This window comes from Sylvia atricapilla, chromosome 13 (assembly GCF_009819655.1).
Source record: "Sylvia atricapilla isolate bSylAtr1 chromosome 13, bSylAtr1.pri, whole genome shotgun sequence".
NCBI lineage: Eukaryota > Metazoa > Chordata > Aves > Passeriformes > Sylviidae > Sylvia > Sylvia atricapilla.
The window spans coordinates 17,384,269-17,404,350 of NC_089152.1; the positions used below are offsets into that span (position 1 = coordinate 17,384,269).

At 47.1% G+C, this 20,082-nt stretch overlaps 1 protein-coding gene across 3 annotated transcripts in view; it reads left to right on the forward strand.

The window, feature by feature from the left end:
• The window catches only part of CSNK1G1 (casein kinase 1 gamma 1), a 104,910-nt gene that overhangs the window by 72,533 nt on the left and 12,295 nt on the right, over positions 1-20,082 (forward strand). For all 3 annotated transcript variants that reach the window (XM_066328619.1, XM_066328620.1, XM_066328621.1), the window contains 6 exons: positions 5,308-5,542; positions 7,837-7,922; positions 9,899-9,983; positions 11,625-11,773; positions 13,316-13,420; positions 18,212-18,319. In XM_066328619.1, coding sequence (XP_066184716.1) covers positions 5,308-5,542; positions 7,837-7,922; positions 9,899-9,983; positions 11,625-11,773; positions 13,316-13,420; positions 18,212-18,319 — 768 coding nt within the window. The remainder of the gene's footprint in view (positions 1-5,307; positions 5,543-7,836; positions 7,923-9,898; positions 9,984-11,624; positions 11,774-13,315; positions 13,421-18,211; positions 18,320-20,082) is intronic.

Sequence of the window (20,082 nt, forward strand, 5' to 3'; positions counted from 1 at the left end):
ATATCCCATCTAACCCTGTGTTCTGGCAGCAGGAAGCAATGTCCCCTTGTCCTGTCCCTCCAGTGCCTTGTCCATCTTTATTATAGAAGAAAACTTGTCAGGGGTGAGAAGGACTCCTGCCTATGAAGGGAAGGTCAAATTATGCTTATGAGAAACTGGCTTCCTGCACAGCAGAACCAGTGAAGCTGGATTCCTATGGACTTGCGTCCCACGTTCCCTACATGCTCCAGTACCTGTCCCAGCTCCCTCCCTCTGTTTGGACATCCCAGGAACATCTCATTTCTCATCTGCTCCGTGGGACACACAGAGCACAGCACCCTCCCACACTCCTACCAGTTCTACTGGTTTGGTGCTACAGTGCTGCCCAAAGACTCACAGGGCAATGGCAGCTGAGCCCTCCTTAGCCAAAATACCAGCATTTGAGGGCTCTGCCTTGGTCAAATTTGTCAAAAATTTGGTCAATCAAATGAGTTTAAGTTACTGACATTTGGAATATAATAGTTCTATGGGCAACATCACTGAGCCTTTAATGTTCTTGGAAAGGAAAGGAAATCAAGCTGGAAGGAATCCAGGCTTGAATCCAGATCTGTGTTAAAAGTGAACATGAAAGCTAAACATACTAAATGTGGTACAGAAACTTCCACAAGTCGGTGAGGCCAGCCAGTCAGTTTGGCCTTTTTGGTTTTCAGACTGATTTGCAGATTCCTAAGTATCTAAATATCTGCAGATATCCAGATCTTGGATATGGACCACCAAGATACTCCACAGCAGAGTTGGGATTGTATATTCACATTAAAAACTCCACAGATAGAAGCATGGTAGGGAAGAGGAGATGTAAGGGATGAAGAAGACAATCCTTTCCAGATAAACTGAAGCTTGACACAGCAGAATCTCAAATGGAAAACTGAGATCAGAACTGCAGAAGTTTGAACAGCACCTGCCTGGTACTGAGGCCTCCCACAACAAAGCAGTCAAGTTCTCTTGGTTTTGAATGTTTCTTTATCAATGGAAAACAAATTTATAGTATTGGCTTTGATTAAATCACCTGGCAACAGCTGGCAAAGCCTCAGATACGGCTTGTGTGACCTTTGGAGGGAAAATATAAAGGTGTAAATTCATTCCCAAGGGACTGCTGGGGAAATCAGGACTGTCACAGCCATGGCTGCTGCCTTTTGCCAGGTCCTGGGGCTGCAGCTCAGCTCTGGGCTTGGATGTTCCTCACTGGCATCACCTGTTGTGTTGTGGCCAGGCTGCAGCTCACCAGGGCATTGGTGCCAGTTGGAGAGCACATGCTGAGGCTGATGCAGGGGGACAGCAAAAGCAGTCAGAGATGGAGGAGCTGATGTTCTCTCAAAGGATTAGATGCTCCTTTGGCCATGGGGCGATGTTGTAGGGCCTTCTCAGCCTCCTCAGTGAGGTTACATGTGTTGCCAGCTTGGAAGTGTGCACATTTAAGGAGACAGATTCAGCATCCTCAGGTGTGCCCCATCACCTGGCCCTGGGAGAAATGTTTTCTAAAGGATCTGACACTTACTGCTCAAATGAAATGAAAGCCCTTTGCTCTAGCCACAAGGCTTATGGGGAAATTGTGTTTCTCCCACACTAATTGATTGCAGTCACCGTGTCACGCTCCAGTGTGAGAGACATCAGAAAGGAAAGCTGGACTCTCAAACTCCTTGGGTTCACATCCATGAATTACATTTTGTTCTTGCTTCTAACCAGCCGAGTCTGCTTAAGCTGCTGTAATTCTAACCATGGGCAACCTGATCTTTCTCCTCATACTTAGGATGATCCCCATGTCTGTAGGAGAATCCAGTCCCCTGGTCAATTTTTAACCAGAGACATCCTGGAAAGATATTCTTTAATACATATTTCTGCTTGGCTGGTGTGAATGAGCTTCACAGGTTGCAGCATCTCAGGACTGACAGTGGATCCTTTACAGATGTTAGAAGAAAGAGGAGTTTCTCTAGGGAAAACAAGGGCAGTGTCTCTTAAGAAGTGCCACTTGGGATTACAGGAAAATTCATAGTTTTATATCAGGAAGACTCTCCTGGCTGAGAGTGAGAGAGACTGGATGACAATGAGTCTTTAAGAAAGACAGCCTGTTTGGGAATTGTACAGACACTATCTGCTTCCTCCATGCTCCACATGCAGCTGAAGACATCCAGGAGATCAGATCCAGTGGATGAAGCTCCTGAACAAAGCCAAGCCTGGCAATTAAAATGTGGTCACTATCTCAGTCCCTATCTCAGCCCATAAATCATGGGAGAATGTTCTTTAATTCAGGCTTCTGTTTTTCAGTCTTGGCCAGATCCAGCCTGTATGATGCTCACTGACAGTTTACAACAAGCTCTGTTATGCCACCAGGCACTGGAAAAATACTCTGGATGTGAGATCTGGACCAAGTTATGGCAAGATGTTTTTCTACCTGTGACCATCAAAATTGTCTCTGAACAAGATTAATTTCATTCTCTGCTGATCTAATCTATATTTAAGCAAGTGATGTGTGGAAGAAGGGCTCAAATTTATCAGGAAGGTGTAGAGATGGAACTGCTGTCAAGATCAGCCTGTTAAGAGTTACCTTTCTGGGAGAAGAGGGTTTGTTACACTTGCTGCCTTGGCAGGAGGAAGGCAAATGAAAGCACGGGTTCCTTTGGCACCTGCTAAATGTCACAATATCCTCTCATTTCTCCACTGCAGCACAGGGGTCCTGCTGTGTGCCAAAGGATTCTTCCCCCTCCTAAGGGTTTCTCTGACATCTGAAATGGAGATTTATGGCTCCAAGGATGGACTCAGCCAGCCGTGGCCATGGAAATCCCTCTGTAATTCAGTCTTCCATCTACCCTAATGCTCCTGTGCTTGCTGTTTTTCCAGTGTTAGAGCAATTCCAAGTCAGTCCCAGTTCCTCGAATGGTTTCTCTGCTCCTGAAAGAATAAAGTCAGAGTGTTTGAACCTGTAGTTCAAACCCAATGGAGTAGGCACTGCACCTCTGCATCCAGCACATTTCTGGAGTGGGAACTCCACTTCCCCTCTCCTTCAGCCACGCAATGGGTTTGATGCCGAAGTTGTGCAGCAGCACCACTGCTTGTGTGTGCTCAAGCAGAGTCTGGAAGGGAAATGCAGCCCAGACACTCCACATCACAGCAGCCACGAGCAGGAAGAGTGTCTTGTCAGTGTGAATAAAGCATGGAAGCTACTCCATGAAACATCTTTTTGACTGGGGAAGCGTCTTTCAGCTGCCATGGCTGAGCAAAGCTCTCCAGCATGAAGCGTCCTGGCAGGTGGAAGTAAAGAAGGAATATGAAAGACCCCACAGCAGCTGTGTATGTGTGTGGTAGAAGCAAAAAAGGCAGGTGGGAGGAAAAAAGGCAGGAAAATAAGTACCCTTGAGTACTGCTGGAGCATATTGCCTCATCTGACACCTCAGCTGGCCAGGTTGTTGTCCTGCCTGCTGCAACTTGCCAAGAGTTTTTAAAGAAGAAAAAAATGGGCCCTTTTCAGGTTCCCTAATTGCTGTTGGGATTTCAAAAACTGAGCTGCTCTGGTAGCAGGAACAAATCAAATGAGCCAGTCAGGCTCCGCTTGGAAGCTTGTTATGTGTGGAGAGGCAAGGAAGCTCTTTGTTCCACTTTCAAGGGTTGCATCTTCATTTGAATTGCCTCCCAACGTGGCTTTTTGTCTCAAAACCTGCTGCTGTGTCCTGTAGGTGATTCAAAGTGTGAAGAATGACTGAAGAGCATCTGCTCTGCTCTGCACCAGCCTGTAATTGATTGGAAATAATGGCTGTTAGCCGTGAAACCCATTTTCTCGGCACATTGGAATCAATCACTGCATCGAGAGGAGGGAGCAGCAGGCAGCACGTGCTGTTCCCTTCTTTGAAGAGTCTTTGAGCAAATTCTGGTTTTAAGTCTTGATTCACCTGCAGCAAATTTTTCCTGTCTGCTGCCCTCCCTGTACAGCTGTTTATTTTATAAGGAGGGCTGCCCCCTCCTGCCTGCCACTTCTTTCTGAGAGATGGAAATGCAGCAGATTTTCCTTTAAAATAAGGTGCATGGTAAGGGCCTGGGAGTGTGATGGAGGATCACATGCACGTGGACTTTTAAAACCAGGTGTGGGTGCAAGATCTGTAAAGAGAAGGGGTGGTCTCGGTTTGCCAGCTGGGAATGCATCTGGATTCAGTGAGAAATGAAGGAGCAGTCAGGGTCTGCCAGCCCAACAGAGTGAGCAGTGGCGTTGGAAAGGCTGACAGGGCGTCCCTGCTGCTTGGCTGGGGCAGAGTGACCTGGCTTTGTGACCCAGAGACTCCAGCCTGCAGAGCTTCCCCACCAGAATCCACCCAGAGGGGGTGACCAGCTGGTGGCCCTCACCCTGGATGTCCCTCACAACGGTGTGGCAGTGACCTCTGGGGACTGAGGCTCGTTAGTGCAAAACTGGGAGTTGGTGGAGCTTTGCAGAGGTTTCATGGCATTTCCAGCCCACAAACATCTGGGTCAATCCCAGTAGTCTTTCCAAAGGAGCATCTTGTTTAAGCCGCTGTGCCCTCTGGCATTGCAGGGCAGCTGGAGCCAGGACAGCCATAAATGGGGGTTCATGTGTGTTCATTTGAAACATAAAAAGGCAATTAAAGGTAATAAATGAAATTAAATTGGGAATTATTTCCAGTTGGAATCATCTCCTAAGTTCAGGACCCAAAGGAGAACTGCTTGGCAGCCTGTTCAGACATTACCTGCATGCAATGTTTGCTTTGAAAAGCAATTTTAATGATGAACTTCTGAATAAGATGTGTTATTAGAGGCACTCCATCACCTCAGAAATGGGGTTCCTGCCCTATCACCTTCCCGTTCAGTCAAACTTCCAGAAAAACATTAGTCAAAAGCTGAAAAAAAAAATTCCAACTATTCCTAGTTAACAGCAATGAGATTAATTATTATTTTAGTCAGCTTTGAAGATCGTAAAGCTTCTGCCTGCCCAAAAACCCCCCTCCATGAAGAATCTGGCATGTCTAAGACACCATATGGGTCGAGGGAGGAAGGTGGTAAGACAGAGCAACAGGGGAAGGCGGTGGGCAAGGGAAGAGCTCTTGGTAACCAGTTTAGTATGTTTAAAATCAATACAAAAAGGCTGCTGCAGCTCCCTGTGGCATCCTGCCAAGAGCTGCATCCCAGTGGTAACGCCTCAGAAACAGCCTTTGCCATTTCCGTGGGAATAAAGCAGGGAGCACAGCATGATAGCCTTGGAAAGGAGGGGATGACAAATCCCTCTTCCAGCTCTGCTCACAAGTAACGTTTCCCTCGTGGTTTTTGCAGATCTCTCGGATGGAGTACGTGCATTCCAAGAACCTCATCTACCGGGATGTGAAGCCGGAGAACTTCCTCATTGGCCGGCAGGGCAATAAGAAGGAGCACGTCATTCACATCATAGACTTTGGATTGGCCAAGGAGTACATCGACCCCGAAACCAAAAAACACATTCCCTACAGGGAGCACAAGAGTCTCACTGGAACAGCGAGATACATGTCCATCAACACACACCTTGGCAAAGGTTTGTCTGCCTGGGGGGAGCTTACAGACTGTGCTTTAGGTTGGGAAAGCTCTCCAAGGTCATTGAGTCCAACAACTGACCAGCACTGCCGTGCTCACCATTAAACCATGTCCCCAAGTGCCACATTCACACATCTTTTGAGCACTTCCAGGTGTGGTGACTCCATCACTGCCCTGGGCAGCCTGTTCAATCCTTGACAACACTTTCAGTGAATTATTTTCTCTAATACCCAACGTAAACCTTCCCTGCTGTTGCTTGAGGCTGTTTCCTCTTGTCCTGTCCTTTGTTCCCTGGGAGCAGAGCCCAACCCTCCCCCAGCTGCCCCCTCCTGTCAGGGAGTTGTGCAGAGCCAGAAGGTCCCCCCTGAGCCTCCCCAGCACCTTCAGCTGCTCCTGGTGCTCCAGCCCCTTCTCCAGCTCCAGTCCCTTCCCTGGACACATTACAGCTTGCCATTTGAATCCTATAGATCTCCCATAGCATCTTGGCTCAGCTCTCTTGCACCCTTGAAGCTATTTGTGAACCTCCCAATGCCATTTACAGTTGTGTGGCTTTTTTTTTCTCTCCTCTTTTGAGGAATCGAGCCAGCTGAAATGTTGGAAGCCTCATAATTACAGTTTTTATTAGGAACTAAATAACTGGGAGCAGCCCTGCACTGATAAAAGACAAGCAGGCAGGCGGTGATTGCTGCACTGGATGACAGACAAATAGATTTTTATAGCACAGCACTGTCCTAATGCCTTCCAGTTCCAGGTGTTAGAGTTGGATGTTTCCTGACCTAGTAATTTGTTGGAAAAAATGAATGATTTAAATAACTTTAAACCCGGCTTTCATCTCCTCTCCTCGCTGCTTTCTTTCCTACCAGAAGATTACATTTCTGTGGCTGAAAGGCAAAAAAAAAACCCCTTATTAAATGTTTATATTCTCTTAAATTTATACAAGCAGTGAGATAATGGAATATTCTCTAGGAGGCCTCCTAGCATGTGGGCTCCCACTTGGAGAGCTCACTCTCTTTGGGGAGTAAGGAGGGATAAGCCTAGCTTCTAATTTTGGAAAGTGAAGAGTCAGGCAGGGATGGAGGAATGGGAGGGCTCAGTGGGAGCAGGCTGGGAAGCTGCTGGTGCAGGCGATGTGGAGGGAAGGAAGATGTGTTTGTGTTTGAAGTGCACCTTGTGCCTTCCCTAGGACCCATTTCACACAGGATTTCAGCTCACACCGTGCCTCATGGAGGGGAAGGGTCCAAACCACTTCTGGGGGTGTATTTCGGGGGACTGTCTCTGCCCAGAGGGGTTGTGAGGAGCTAATGCTTCGCTGGTCAGACCAGCCCAGGTGGAATCAGTCCTTTCACATTTCACACTCAGGAGTCTGACTGCAGTTTTTCTGAGAGACAAGTGCACTCAACCATCTTCCTGGAAGTCCATCTGCATCACTGCACTAAATTACCCAGGGCATCCTCTTTTTTTCCTCTTTTAATCAGGATAACTGCAGGAACTGTCATTTCAGTTCCCTTCTCCTGAGTGTTCCCACTCCCAGCATCTCCTGTGGGCTAAGTGGCCACAGTATTATGGGCTGGATCTGCTCTGGATCCTGGAGCAGGTGGGGTGCAGAGGAGGGGAGGTTGCACCAAATGAGTCCTCGAGCTCAGTGAACCCAAGAATGCAGCTCAGCCCAGCCCAGTGTTGCCTCCACATCTGTTATACTCTTCTGTCCTCTCCTGGGGTTTTGAATGCATTTTGGCCACTTGTTTTAGGATACTTTTTCCTTTGGCTCCCTGCCCCTTTTTCCCCCCTTTATTTATAATTACAACATCAGCATAGCAGTAGCAGCAAGTGTTCCACCGCACTGGAAGGAGCTATTTTTGATCTGCTCTGATGAGCAGCAGAGGCAATTGAGAAAGGGTTGGCACTTTGCAAGGGTAGATCCCTGCAGCTGGGTGTGAGTATCCCGTTCCCATTTAGTCCAGAGGAAATGATCCAGCACCACAATGGCACCATTGACACTGGCAGATCAGAAAAGAATTGGGACACTGCTTCATCCCTCTGCAATTAAGAGTTGTCTGTTCTACCTCAGGTTGGGATGTGTGTTGTGCAGTTCCTGTGTTATCTCATAGCTTCTGGCTGATTTTACACATTTTCTGGCTTTCTAAAACAGCTTCTGGTTTTGCACAAGATCTGAGCTGCAGACAGTGAGTGAATGTCCCTGTGGTACCTTTATTTCAAATACAGGTGTGACTGCTGCTGAGATCTCAGAGCCATTTCTGCTTCTGCAGCAATAATTTGTCATCTCTTCTCTTTTAGAGCAAAGTCGTCGAGACGACTTGGAAGCCCTTGGCCATATGTTCATGTATTTCCTCCGAGGCAGCCTGCCCTGGCAAGGATTGAAGGTAGGTTTGAGCTTCAGGTTTTGTCCTTTAAAACCCTGGCTAGTCTCTGCCCAAAGGAGAGTCCACTGGGGAAACATTGGCAAAATCCAATCAGAAACGCTGTCCTCTCCTTTGTGTCCTTGAAGCCCAACACTGAGGCATTGAGTTTAGCTGCAGGGAAGGTTTTAAGGTAGAAATGCAGTACCTGGCACTTCAAGTTGCCAAATTGGTACAATTTTAGAGAGAAGGTTGAACAGAGAGACAGGGACAGCAGTGAGAGAGCTGTGATTGGAAGCTGCCCCGAACTGGAGCATGACTGGGACACAGTGATTGTTTATGAAATTCCAGTTACGGCAACACAATCCCCCAGCTGCATCTGTGATCCGTGTTTATAATGGGAGCAGTTTGATGGGTTTAGATGCACAGATGGACTTCATCTTGAAAAACTGGTTTTCTGGCACAAGTACTGGACTTGGCTTCCCTCCAGAGACACTGGACACTCAGTGCTGGGGAGTTTATGAGATGCTGTGTACAATGTGGAGAGCTGCAAGTAATTGAGTTGCCGACTGCCGCCAACATCCATCAGCTGAGCTAACAAGGAGTAAGTCACTTGCTGGCTCCAGAGCTGTTGGAAGCTGCATTTTCGCTTCTCCATCACCTCCCTGGTGATTAACCTACTGTGTTCAACTTTGGAATTGAAGGGAGTGATCACGTTGGGTTTATCAGGGAAGACAAGAAGCTCTTGTTGGAAAAAGGAGACAAGGCTTTGGGTTCAGGAGCTGCTTGGCAGAGTTCTGCAATGGTCAGTGGGTATGGACCCAGTTGAGTTGATGGACCTTGTTCAGCTGTTTTTCACCACCTATCCAGGGTTAGTCTCAGCTCAACCTCATCAGGCACATGCCAGAAATGTCAGCAGCAGCTCATAAAAGCAAAGAAGGAGTTTTCAAGCATGAAAGAGATTGGTTAAAAAATCATACCATCTCTGATTTTATGTCCATACCTCTCTGTAACTGTGTTATTCTAGTACATATTTTCTTTCTGGCTTAGTTCAACTTACCTGCTTTAAATTAATCCTGTAAATTATTCTAAAATAATTCCAAGTTTTTACAATGCTCTGCAAAAGTTACTCAGTTCAGTGCTGAACTTGATAAGAATTAGTTGACTCCTTTTTGAGGTCCAGGGCGAGCACAGAATCTCCAGCTGGATTTAGAATGTGGCATCTTTGCCCTTCTAGGTTTCCTCAGCTTACACTTCTGGTCTGTACTGTTATCTGCAGAGAATGTCTACAGTGTTAATTATGCTGCTACCAGGTCTAACTGGCATATTTTGAAATGGAGGCAGAAACCCCACTTTTAGGGTGCCAACAGGAGCAGAGTTCTCTGCCTCAGGCTGATTTAGGTGGGAAATCAGCTACAAATGGTTTCATTTCCTTGTTGTCCAGATATTAAGCCAGTGCTGAGTGATGGCTGGTTTGGGGATGAAAGGAAAGGCTGTGCAGGAGCAACCTGGGATTTGGGAGAAGTGTGACTGATGTAGAGTCATTATCAGTGTGGTAACATTCTATTGCACAGAGGAAAATCCAAATTGCTGTGTAATGGTTCTGTTTTGCTGTTGTTTGTTGTTTGTGAAGGCAGCTCAATAAGCCTGAGGAGGTCCTGATGTGCCATCACAGTTCATGCACCTTTGTTTCCTTCTCCCATGAAACCTTCCCTGCACAGTCCTCAGGACTGGGCTGTGAGAAATGAGCCTTGTAAGACACTAATAAGGGTCCTGCCTTTCATGAATGAAGATGTTTTGAACATCCTTGGATGTTCTCTGCCAATGGCCTGTGAAATATTCCTACTGGTGTAGTCCACGACACAGTTCAGTTACAAGTAGCATCTCCTGATGTCACCCAGAATGGTCATTAAATACCTTGTTTTTCTTCCCATACAGCATGTCCTTTCTCACATGGTTGAACTCTTTCTCCACAACTGTTTTGTCTTTGTGCGCTGCAGGCTGACACCTTAAAAGAGAGATATCAGAAGATTGGGGACACAAAGAGAAACACTCCGGTTGAAGTTCTCTGTGAGAACTTTCCAGGTAAAGCCCTGATGGGATTGTGGAAGTGCAGCTGGAGGTGGCCATACCTTGTTAAATAGAATGGGTCTGCTCTCCTCTGTCAGAAAGTATTGGATGACATGCATCCATCATGTTGTTCCTCAAGCTGGCAAACAACTGGAGCCGCTGCTATAAATTAGCAGGGCCTGAGGTCTCAAAATGAACAAAACTCTTCTCATCAAGGAGGCTGAACAGTGCTCAAGGGCCTTGTATGCCTGCTTTATTTCTTAGTTTCCTTCCAAAAGAGCTCTTCATTATTTTCCCTCACCCAAATGACTGTGTTGGAACTACCAAGTTAATTCTTTTCCAAATGGAAGGTTTTACAGGTGTTGCAGGTGTAGGTGGCCAGCTTGGAAGATGGGATGGTGTGTCTGTCCATGAATCCCACTTTCTGGGAGCAATTTTAAGGAGAGTGTTACTAAAGTATGCTTCTAGCCAAGCCCAACACCTGATCTCCAGTTAAACAGACCTTGGAGCCAGGAGAGCAGGGTACAGAGTTAGCACCTTCCTCAGGGTCCCCTGGCCACAGAGTGGGCTTCGGAGGTTTTCTGGGGGGTTTCTGAAGTCCTGACACCAGAGAGAGCACCCACAATTAATCCCATTCTTGTAGGAGCTGTTGTGCCACACGGCTCTTTCCCAGCAAGGAAAGAGGAGCAGCAAATCTGGAACAGGATCATTGTTCACTCAAGTCACTGTAATTCCCCAGATGTCTCATTCCAAAATCCACCTGCTTCCAAGCAGAACAGCTTCAGGTTGGCTGTTCTCATCTTTTTGCCAATGGGAAAAATGCTCCTCCTCACAGCTTCTTCAGGTCTGGGCTGATGAGAGGTGGGAGAACTAAGTTCTGCCCCTTCCTTGCCTGAAACTGGTTCTTCTCCACCTTCTGGAGGTACTTGAAAGAGAGGATTCTTTCTTCTTGTTTTTTCCTCCCTCTTTTACCTCCATGGAAGCCCCAAGCCACAGACAGAGTTAAGTATCAACCAGCAGTTCTATTCTTATTTTTGTTGGCTGAAGGCAAGGCCATGAACCAAGGGAGAACTGGGAAGAGGCAGGACATGAGTTCCTAGGGCTCAATATTCTGTGCATGCAAAGTGCGACCCAGATGCAGAAAGCAATTAATTAGCTTAACACCAAACCCTGGTCTGTAAATTAACCCTCTTCAGGTAAGTTAACCTTGGAGCCTCCCCCTCTAGACTAATTTTGAATATTCAGGCACTACCAGTGTCACAATAGGACACCTTCCACTATTCCAGAATGCTCCAAGCCCCATCCAACCTGGATGGGGCTTTCAGGGATGGGGCAGCCACAGCTTCTCTGGTCAACAGCATTCTAAATGCCTGTGAGCAGCCTGTTGTCAGGTTTAGTGAGTTTATTTCTCACTCTGTTTATTTTTATACAAATGTATAGAATAAATCAGGGTATGGAAGTCAGATTTGTGCAGAGGTGGGACTTCTATCTTTGCTTGAGAAGTGTTTGAATAGTTTTTCTTTGAGAACTGTTACTAAAAACCATGACTTGTAGGAGAAAAGCCAGAGGTAGTGCTGGCAGCCCAGACATTGGTTTCTAACACATCATTTGGAAGATTCAGGATAAAAGCTGCTGCTTTTTCCCCTTTTCTGACAGAGGAGATGGCCACATACCTCCGCTATGTCCGGCGATTAGACTTCTTTGAGAGACCAGACTACGATTACCTACGGACCATCTTCACGGAGCTGTTTGAAAAGAAAGGCTACACCTTTGACTATGCCTACGACTGGGTCGGCAGGCCAATTGTGAGTTCTTCCTGCAAAATTCCATGCCTTCCTTTTTAGGTGCTACTTCCCCACCCCTGTCGTTTTGTTCCAAATTTTCCCAATTAATGCCAGTGAGTTTAGGACCAAATCTTTCAATTCTCAACACAGTGCCTGCAAGTTTTCCTGATGGATGGAGGCCCCATCCCAGCTCTCTGGACATTCAAGCCTCATTTTCCCATTTGTGACAATGAACACGATGAGACTGAATTCCCTCAAGTCTAGCACAGGACTGGAGACCGGTATCTAAAATCCATCTTAAAGCAGGAGACTCATAGAAACCCCCTATAATGGTCATGTTCCCATCAAAAAGATACAGGAGATCGAGGCAGGGTTCTGATGCATCTTCAGTGAATAGTAGAATCCCAGAATGGTTTGGGTTAGAGGGGACAGTAAAGCCCACTTTGTTCCACCCCCCTGCCATGGGGGTCACATTCAATTATCCCAGGTTGCTCCAAGCCCCATCCAACCTGGCCTTGGACACTTCCAGGGATGGGGCAGCCACAGCTGCTCTGAGTAACCTTGCCAGAGCCTCACCATCCTTACAGGGAGAAATTTTTCCCAAATATCTAATCTGAACTTGCTCTCCCGAACTCAGAATATCTTGTAGGACACTCATAGCTCTGTGCAGTACATGGCAAGGAAATGTGGCAGAAACCAATCTCCATTCAGCAGTTCCATGTGGACCATGACCCTGATCTCATTGCATCACTTTTATCATCAAAACCCAGTTAAACTCAGGAGGACCTTGGCCAAAGGATGTGTCATGGGGAAATACGGTAGAATAATCTAAAGCCCTTTGTTTTGGGTCATTCTGCTCACAATCCCCCCAAAAGACCAAGTAATGACATCTGTAAATGAATTGTCACTGGTGCCAGATCAAATGCCATCAGTGCTAAACTTGGAACCACTGCCAGTGCTTTACTGTCCCAACTATATTTAGCATTTCCAATGCTTACTGTGCTCAACAGAGTTCGTAAGAAATCATTCCCTTTGTGAATCAAGATTTTCTCTTCATTTTTCTTTAATTACAAAGGCAGTTGATAAAGAGCACCTTGTAAGACAAGCGTGCTATTGCTGACAACCACGGTGGTTGCCATGGAGATCTCGATGTTGGGAGCAGGGATTATGACTTTGGTGAGAAGAGAGCAGATGAAGCTTTAATTTTAACACGTCTTGTTTCTATGCAAGCGTGATTTTTACAAGTGGTGAGACAATGGGAGGAGGAAAACAAGTCTGTATATTTTCTGTTGTAATAATTCTGTGTGAGACACACTAGGTGTGATCTGACATCGAGACAGGCACCTAATTGTATCTTCTTAATTAATTTTTATACAAGACATTTGGTGCTGGTGTCCACCATCAAATTTCATGTCTGTAAATCACAGGGATTTTATAGCCCTGGCTGTAATTCTCCTTGCCCCCTTTGGGCAGTGTTTTGATGTTTTTCTGCGTCCTACTGGCTTGATCAGGTGAGTTTGTGCATGTGAGAGTTTCTGCCCTAACCAACACCTTATTTTCCAGCCTACTCCCGTGGGATCTGTCCATGTAGATTCTGGGACATCTGCAGTGACAAGAGACAGCCACATCCACCGGGATCGACCATCACAACAGGCCCTTCGCAATCAGGTGCATTGCTTGCCTCTTGTCCCAATTCCTCTGGCACTGGAGGAGCAGAAGCCACATGGCATTATAGATGGCTGGGGCTGATTCTTGGTCATAGCAAGGACAGTTCCTGCTTAATTTAGAGATGGTGATTTGAGGAGGATTTTGTCAAAGCAATGGGTTGTTGAAATAAGGTACCAACCAGAAATTCTCAGTATCGTGAGTCAACCGGAGTCCAGTTTGGAATGGGGTTGTTTTTCTGTAGTTTGTAGGTAAACAGGTTAAAGTCAATCGTCCAGCCTGGTTAGACTCTCTGACTACTACATTTTCTGAGGTGCTTTTACTCATAGCACATGGACCATGCAGCAGACTGAGTTGTGTTGATGGCAACCTGAGGGCAGGTGCCCTCTGCCCACAGAGCAACCTGTGGGCAGGGTTGTGTGTCCCAGGAACATCCATATGTCCTTCTCAAAGTGTCCAGTTCACAGTATGAGTGTTGCAGAGCACAAAGAACAGGCAGGGCAGAACCCTCAGGAAGGCATCACAGTCTGGATTAACTGCCACTGGGAAATTGAATTTCCCATTTTTTCATTTCTCTTTGTACTGTTTTGTTGCTGTTGAGAGTTTGGATTTTCTGTGTTAACAGAATTCTTAGACTTTTAGTAGATCTTCAACTAAGCTGGAGCTGTTGCTGCTCTTATTCCCAGGGAGTGGTTCTGGGCTTATTCTGCTCCCCCAACCCCCATGTTCTGCTCAGTTCCTCGAGCTAGGGTTAGTGGATACAGCACCAAGCATGGGGTGCAACAGCCTGTCTGGGCTCAGCCTTCCTGGGCTCTGAGGGGTCACACAGCTAACATAGGGTAGGATACATCCCAGTACATCAGCTACAGTCAAGATGGCCCCTCCTTGGTTAGTGTTGCTGTAGGAAGTCGGGTTGTTTGCAGCATGTGTGCATGGTGATCAGTGTGGGCTGGTGCGTGAGCCCTGATACAGTCATCTGCTTTATTAAATTCCCTGATGGATGCAGTAACCCCCTGGTTTGGGGGGGATTGTTCTGCCAGTCGCCTATTGTCCACCTTGACCACAGACCTTCACATTGTGTATGTGTGAGGCATCGTGTTTCCTTGACAGCACAGTGACACCTGGCTTCGTTTTCAGGCATTTTAGTTCACAAAGGCCCAAAGAAATTCCAAAATATGCAGGCAGCCTGCAGTCCTTACTCTTCTGAGCTGCACAGATAGTCCAGTTCTGGATTGCACAGGAGCTTTTTGTCATATTTTCACTTAAACATTACTTAGGATGATGAATTATTTAATATAGCATGAGGGAAATCAGGTTCTTCTCACCAAAACACAAACAACTCTCTTCTGAGGGATATTCCTTTAAAGTCTTGAGCAAAGCATTTCTCTAAAGGAAAAAGAAAAAAAAAACAAGCATCTTGAGAAGTGAATTGAAGGTGTGGGTTTGCGTCTCCAGATTTAATGGCCTAATTTTTGTTCTTGGGTGTAATAACTGCAGGTTCCCTCTTATAATATTTTACTCCTAGTAAAGAGCTAATGTGCAGTCTCCTCTTTATGGCCTTTTCCTCTGGAAAGTGAAGGGTTTTAATCAAAAATGAGTGAGCTCTTCCCCCTCTGTCTTTATGCTTGTTGGGTAATTTGGAAGCTGGTAGGAGGGTGATGAGTGTTAGTGGGAACTCGATGCTCCCAAGCTGTATCAGGGAACATTTTGGTTGGATATCAGGAAAAGGCTCTTCCCCCAAAGGGTGGCTGGGCACTGAGCAGGCTCCACAGGGAATGGTCATGGCCTGAGACTGCCAGAGCTCCAGGAGTGTTTGCACAATGCTTTCAGACACAGGGTGGGATTGTTGGGGTGTCTGTGCAGGGCCAGGAGTCAGGTCCTTGTGGGTCACTTCCAGCTCAGAATATTCTAGTCTAGTCTAGTCTATTCTGTTCTGATTTTCATGGCATCACTTCCTTGGTGTCACTCCTTCGGTTGTGTTGGACTCACCTCAAGCCAGCTTCAAACCCAGTTTGTCATGTACTTGGCTGTAGAGCTAAAAGAGACAAATCTGGCTCTTGTGGCTACTGGAGCCTTTCCTGGAAATTGGTTCCAGGCTTCTGGACAGGAGCCTGCTTCTGCCAGCACTGATGTAGTGTCATTCCCTGGGCTAGTCAAGCCATCTGATGCCGTGGAAGAATAGCACTAAATATGTGCTTTCCACTAGCTCATGAAACCTCATGGAATTCTCCAGTTGTTCCTAATCTTGTGAATTACACCCATTAAAAAATATTCCAAGGGAGATGCTTTTTTTTTTGGATTTCACCAAGGACAAGAGGTGTAAGCAGCATCTCAGGCTAATGGGAGGAATGTGTAGTGAAAATATTTGATAAATGAAATGATCTTAAAGTCCCTTCCAACACACACTATTCTATGATCCTATGACAAAATCACCTCTAGGGAAATAGCACTTGGTTTTGGTGCCTGCTTGGGAGAGCAAGTTCAGCCCTGTTGGTCACTCCAGGAGGTAGTCAGAGCAAAGGGAGCAATAATGGATGTTTTATGGAGGCTTCTCTTTCAATTCTTCTGTTTTTTGCATGTATTCCTGCTCTAGTTGAATGACAGTTTACTAGTAATTATTGAAGTTTATTCTAAGGTTTCTGGAGTCTTTCTCTGGGTGCACTTTCACTGCTCTCAACCCAGGTTTATTCGCTGGAGCCTCTTGTTTCCTGGCCAGATCCATGGTGTCTCATTCAGCTGAGGCCTGAGGCCAACACAGATCTGTTTGTCCCACACTTTTCAGTCTTGGGAAGCATTCATTCTTCCCGCTGGTCATTTGCATTCTGCTGTGCTGAGATCCTTCTTGGTCTTAGGTGAGCACTGGATGTGTTATCACCAAAGCTGGCTGTCTTGGTTTGAAAGACAGGTGTCTCTCAAGGAAGGTGGGAACCTGCCTTGAAATGGAAAAAGTATGACCCCCTTCACTCTGGATTATTATAACTTTGAAATTAAGGGGCTTTCACGCAGAGATATGGGAAAATGATTAACAGTTCTTTACTAGTATGTCTATGTGTGACAAGACAAGCAAACAGCCCCGGCAGCAGCCCCAGCCAGAACCAGGACCCCAGCCCAGCCTGCTCCCGCCTGGGGCACTGTCCCCTCGGGTGCAGTCCCGGGCACGGCCGGCAGGGGCGCTGTGGCTCCGGCCGGGGGCACTGTCCCCTCGGGTGCAGTCCCGGGCACGGCCGGCAGGGGCGCTGTGGCTCCGGCCGGGGGCACTGTCCCCTCGGGTGCAGTCCCGGGCACGGCCGGCAGGGGCGCTGGTGGCTCCGGCCTGGGGCACTGTCCCCTCGGGTGCAGTCCCGGGCACGGCCGGCAGGGGCGCTGGTGGCTCCGGCCGGGCAGGGCAGATGCCATGGTCCTCCCGCGCGGCAGGGGGCGCTGTGGGGCGGGCTCGGCCACAGAGCGGTTCAGGGCTGCAGCAGGAACCTCGGAGCAGCGGCTGGGAGGAGCAGATCCTGGAGTAGTAAATGAAATGTATCAGAAACTCCACAGCCATAGCAGGAGCCCCTGGGTGTCCCATGTAGTGAAAAACCCGAAGTGGCAGGGCTTCGCAGTGGCAGCTGGGCTCCTGAACTCAACTGCAAGAGGCTCCCCTGAAGGGGGAAGGCTTCGAGTCCTGGGATTTCCCCTGAGGCACCTCAGTAAATGATGAGGGTCCTTTCTAGTGAAGTTGGGTGCCAGTAAGGTCCCAGTCCTATGGCTGCTCTTAGGAGGAAAGGCTCACCCTCGGTAAGGAAGAAGCAGTACAGGGCTGGGTTCCAGCAGTGGCAGTGAATTCTCCCCACAGTAAGCAACAGCTCAACTCTTTCCCCCCAGTGCCGACGGCGAGAGGCAGCTAGGAGCTGTGCCCCGTTCTGTAGCCTAAATCTTGAGGTAACTCTGCCTTTCCCAAGAGAAAAGCCCTCAGGTCGGAGAGTAGCCAGCTGCACCCTTCCTCCTCCTCGCAGCCACATCTTTTGTTCTCTTAAGTATGGGTAATTATTGTTTCTTAGCAACAGATGGGACAAAATTCTATGAAAGAAACAAAAGGAAAACCCTAACTCCCAACAGTGACCCACCAGAGCTTCAAGTGCAAGTTCAAAGTGATTCTTTTAAGAAAACATATGAAATTCTAATACTTTAAATCACCTGACATGCTCATCTGTTGGGGGCAAAGAGGAAACTTGTTAGCCAAAGCTTCTTATCTACTTTTCTGCAGAAACCCCAAAAACCCCCAACCATCTCTCCAGTCAAGCAGGTATGGATATTTCCTTCTGCACTGCACAGGTGAATCAGTGTGTGGAACTGCCTTTGGGTGAAATGAAATGTTTGGCTTTGGTTTATGTTGCAAATTTTAGTTTAAAAAGATGCATTTGAAAGAGGTTGAGCTTGTGAATCCCATCTTGCTGCCATGCCAAGTGCTTTGGTGTGTCTGGCCTGACTGACATAGTTAAATACTGTCAGTGTAATTGTGGCTGTACTGAAATCCATGGAAATGAAGCTGTTGTAAAGAAATTATTGCCGGAATAGATCTTTCCCTTCATACAGCAGCTAGAGGAGATGAAATCCACTCTCCCAGTGGATCACTGCAGCCACCATGGAAGTAAATAATGAGGCGCACTTGGTAAAGGGGAATTTTATCTCAGCTAAAAATGTAAATGCCTTGCTTTCTGCAAAGAAACTAACTCACTAACCAACACACCTTTATTTCTTCTCTGTATTCACCTTTTGCCCTCTCTTCTGTTTCTTTCATGCTCCTGAACTCCTGAGCAGGCGTCATCGGATCGCCGAGGAGAGTGGGAGATCCAGCCAAGCCGGCAGACAAATACCTCGTACTTGACATCTCATTTGGCTGCAGATCGACATGGAGGATCAGTGCAGGTACCTCTTCCTTCTGTTGTGTGCAGCCTTTGTGTTAAACCCCCTGAATTCTTCTCAAATTGCAGCAATGTTGTGGTCAGGAGAGCAGTTTCGCTAGTCCTGTTCCAAGTGTCATGCTCAAGACACGGTTTGGGAAGGACCAAAGCTGTGATGGCCAACACCACGACTTTTACTGTTTCAACAAATTTTTTTAAACTGTTTTGAACCCAAATTTGTTAAACTGAAGACAGAAAGGAGGGACATTAGGAGGTCTGGTCTATAAAGTACCCTCTACCCTATCTGGGAGGTGCTCTAGGACAGTACAGGCAGCTGAAGTAGGATTTGTTATACACAGTTCCTTTTAATGTTGGGAAAAGATTTGAGCTGTTCCAAAGCATATCACCACCAGTTTGAGGGCACAGTGGGCACAAGGTGGATCCCCAGAGGGTTGCAGTGGAAGATGAGCAGAGGATGTGCAACAGACAGTGTTGGAGCTGACACTACCAGTGTATTTAAATTCCTGAAGACTTCCTGTTCGTGAAGCCCTACCTGTCCTGATTGTCACTCAGGCTCACTGAGGGACCTTGTCAGGGTCTGCAAGCATATGCGGGGAATGTGATGGTTCATTTTAGGGATCTCAGAGCACAAAAGACACAGTGGGAGATAGTTTACTCAATTAAAAATGCACCTTTATTTAGTGCCACCAAAATGCAATAGTGGGGAAAGAAATAAAGAATAGTAAGGAAAGAGAAAGAAAGAGGGGAAGGGCAATTATAGCTACCAGCGTGGAGGGACGAGTCCTCGAGGCCGAGATGCCCATAGACACAATCTTGTCCAGTGGGGTGATCACAAAAGTGAGTGGGAGTCTCCAGAGTTTGGTGAAGGTGGGAACCAAAGTGAGGGGCACAGAGCCAGAGCAGGAGCCACCTATGTGGAGGCAAAATGAGGGGCACAGAGCCAGAGCAGGAACCACCCATGTTGAGGTTGGGTGCGCAGGAACAGGCTGCACACCGTACATGTCCATACTCTGGTATGGACAGACCAGTTTGGGCGAGTAGCCTTGGCTCAGTCCACTGTGACCAGTTCCATTGTTCTTGCACTCCGTTCTCATGGAGATGCGTACCAGTCCTTTGAGACTTGGCAAACGTTCCACCTCAGCCAGGCCAGGGGCTCCTGTCAGAGTCTGGGGTCTCAGTCCTCAATCACTGGAGACAGTTGTGAGGCATATCACATTCTTGGACAGAGTCTGACAGACCTTTTGGCACTAAAGCCAGAGTGAACTGGCTGGACAAGCTGGAGAGTCATCCAAGCAAACAAGAACTCTGCTATCGCTGCCTCTTTGGCAGAGCCTTGCTATGAGAGCTGGCTCTGCTGTCAGACACAACACCCTGAACATTGGCTCTAGTGAAATGGGAAATTAGTGCTTGGAGCAGGACAGAGCTGAGCCAAGGAGGCAGGTAGTGTGGGTTGTCCCTTAGAAAAATGAAGATTAGGGTGACATTTTTACTTATTCCTGATACTTAGTTGAGTTTAATGTGGCTTAAGCTTCCACAGTCCTCTTTTAATTTTAATTTAAAGATATTTTACTGAGTAGCAGAGATACAAAGATAAGGAGGACCTGATGAATGTGTAGCTCTGCTCTCAGATGTGAGCAGAAAGTACTGGATGGGATTTGTAGCAACCTGTTCTAGTGGAAGGTGTCCATGCCCATGTCAGGGGGTTGGATTAGATGAACTGTAAAAGTTCTTTCTGACACAAACCATTCTGTGATTGTACAACTTCAG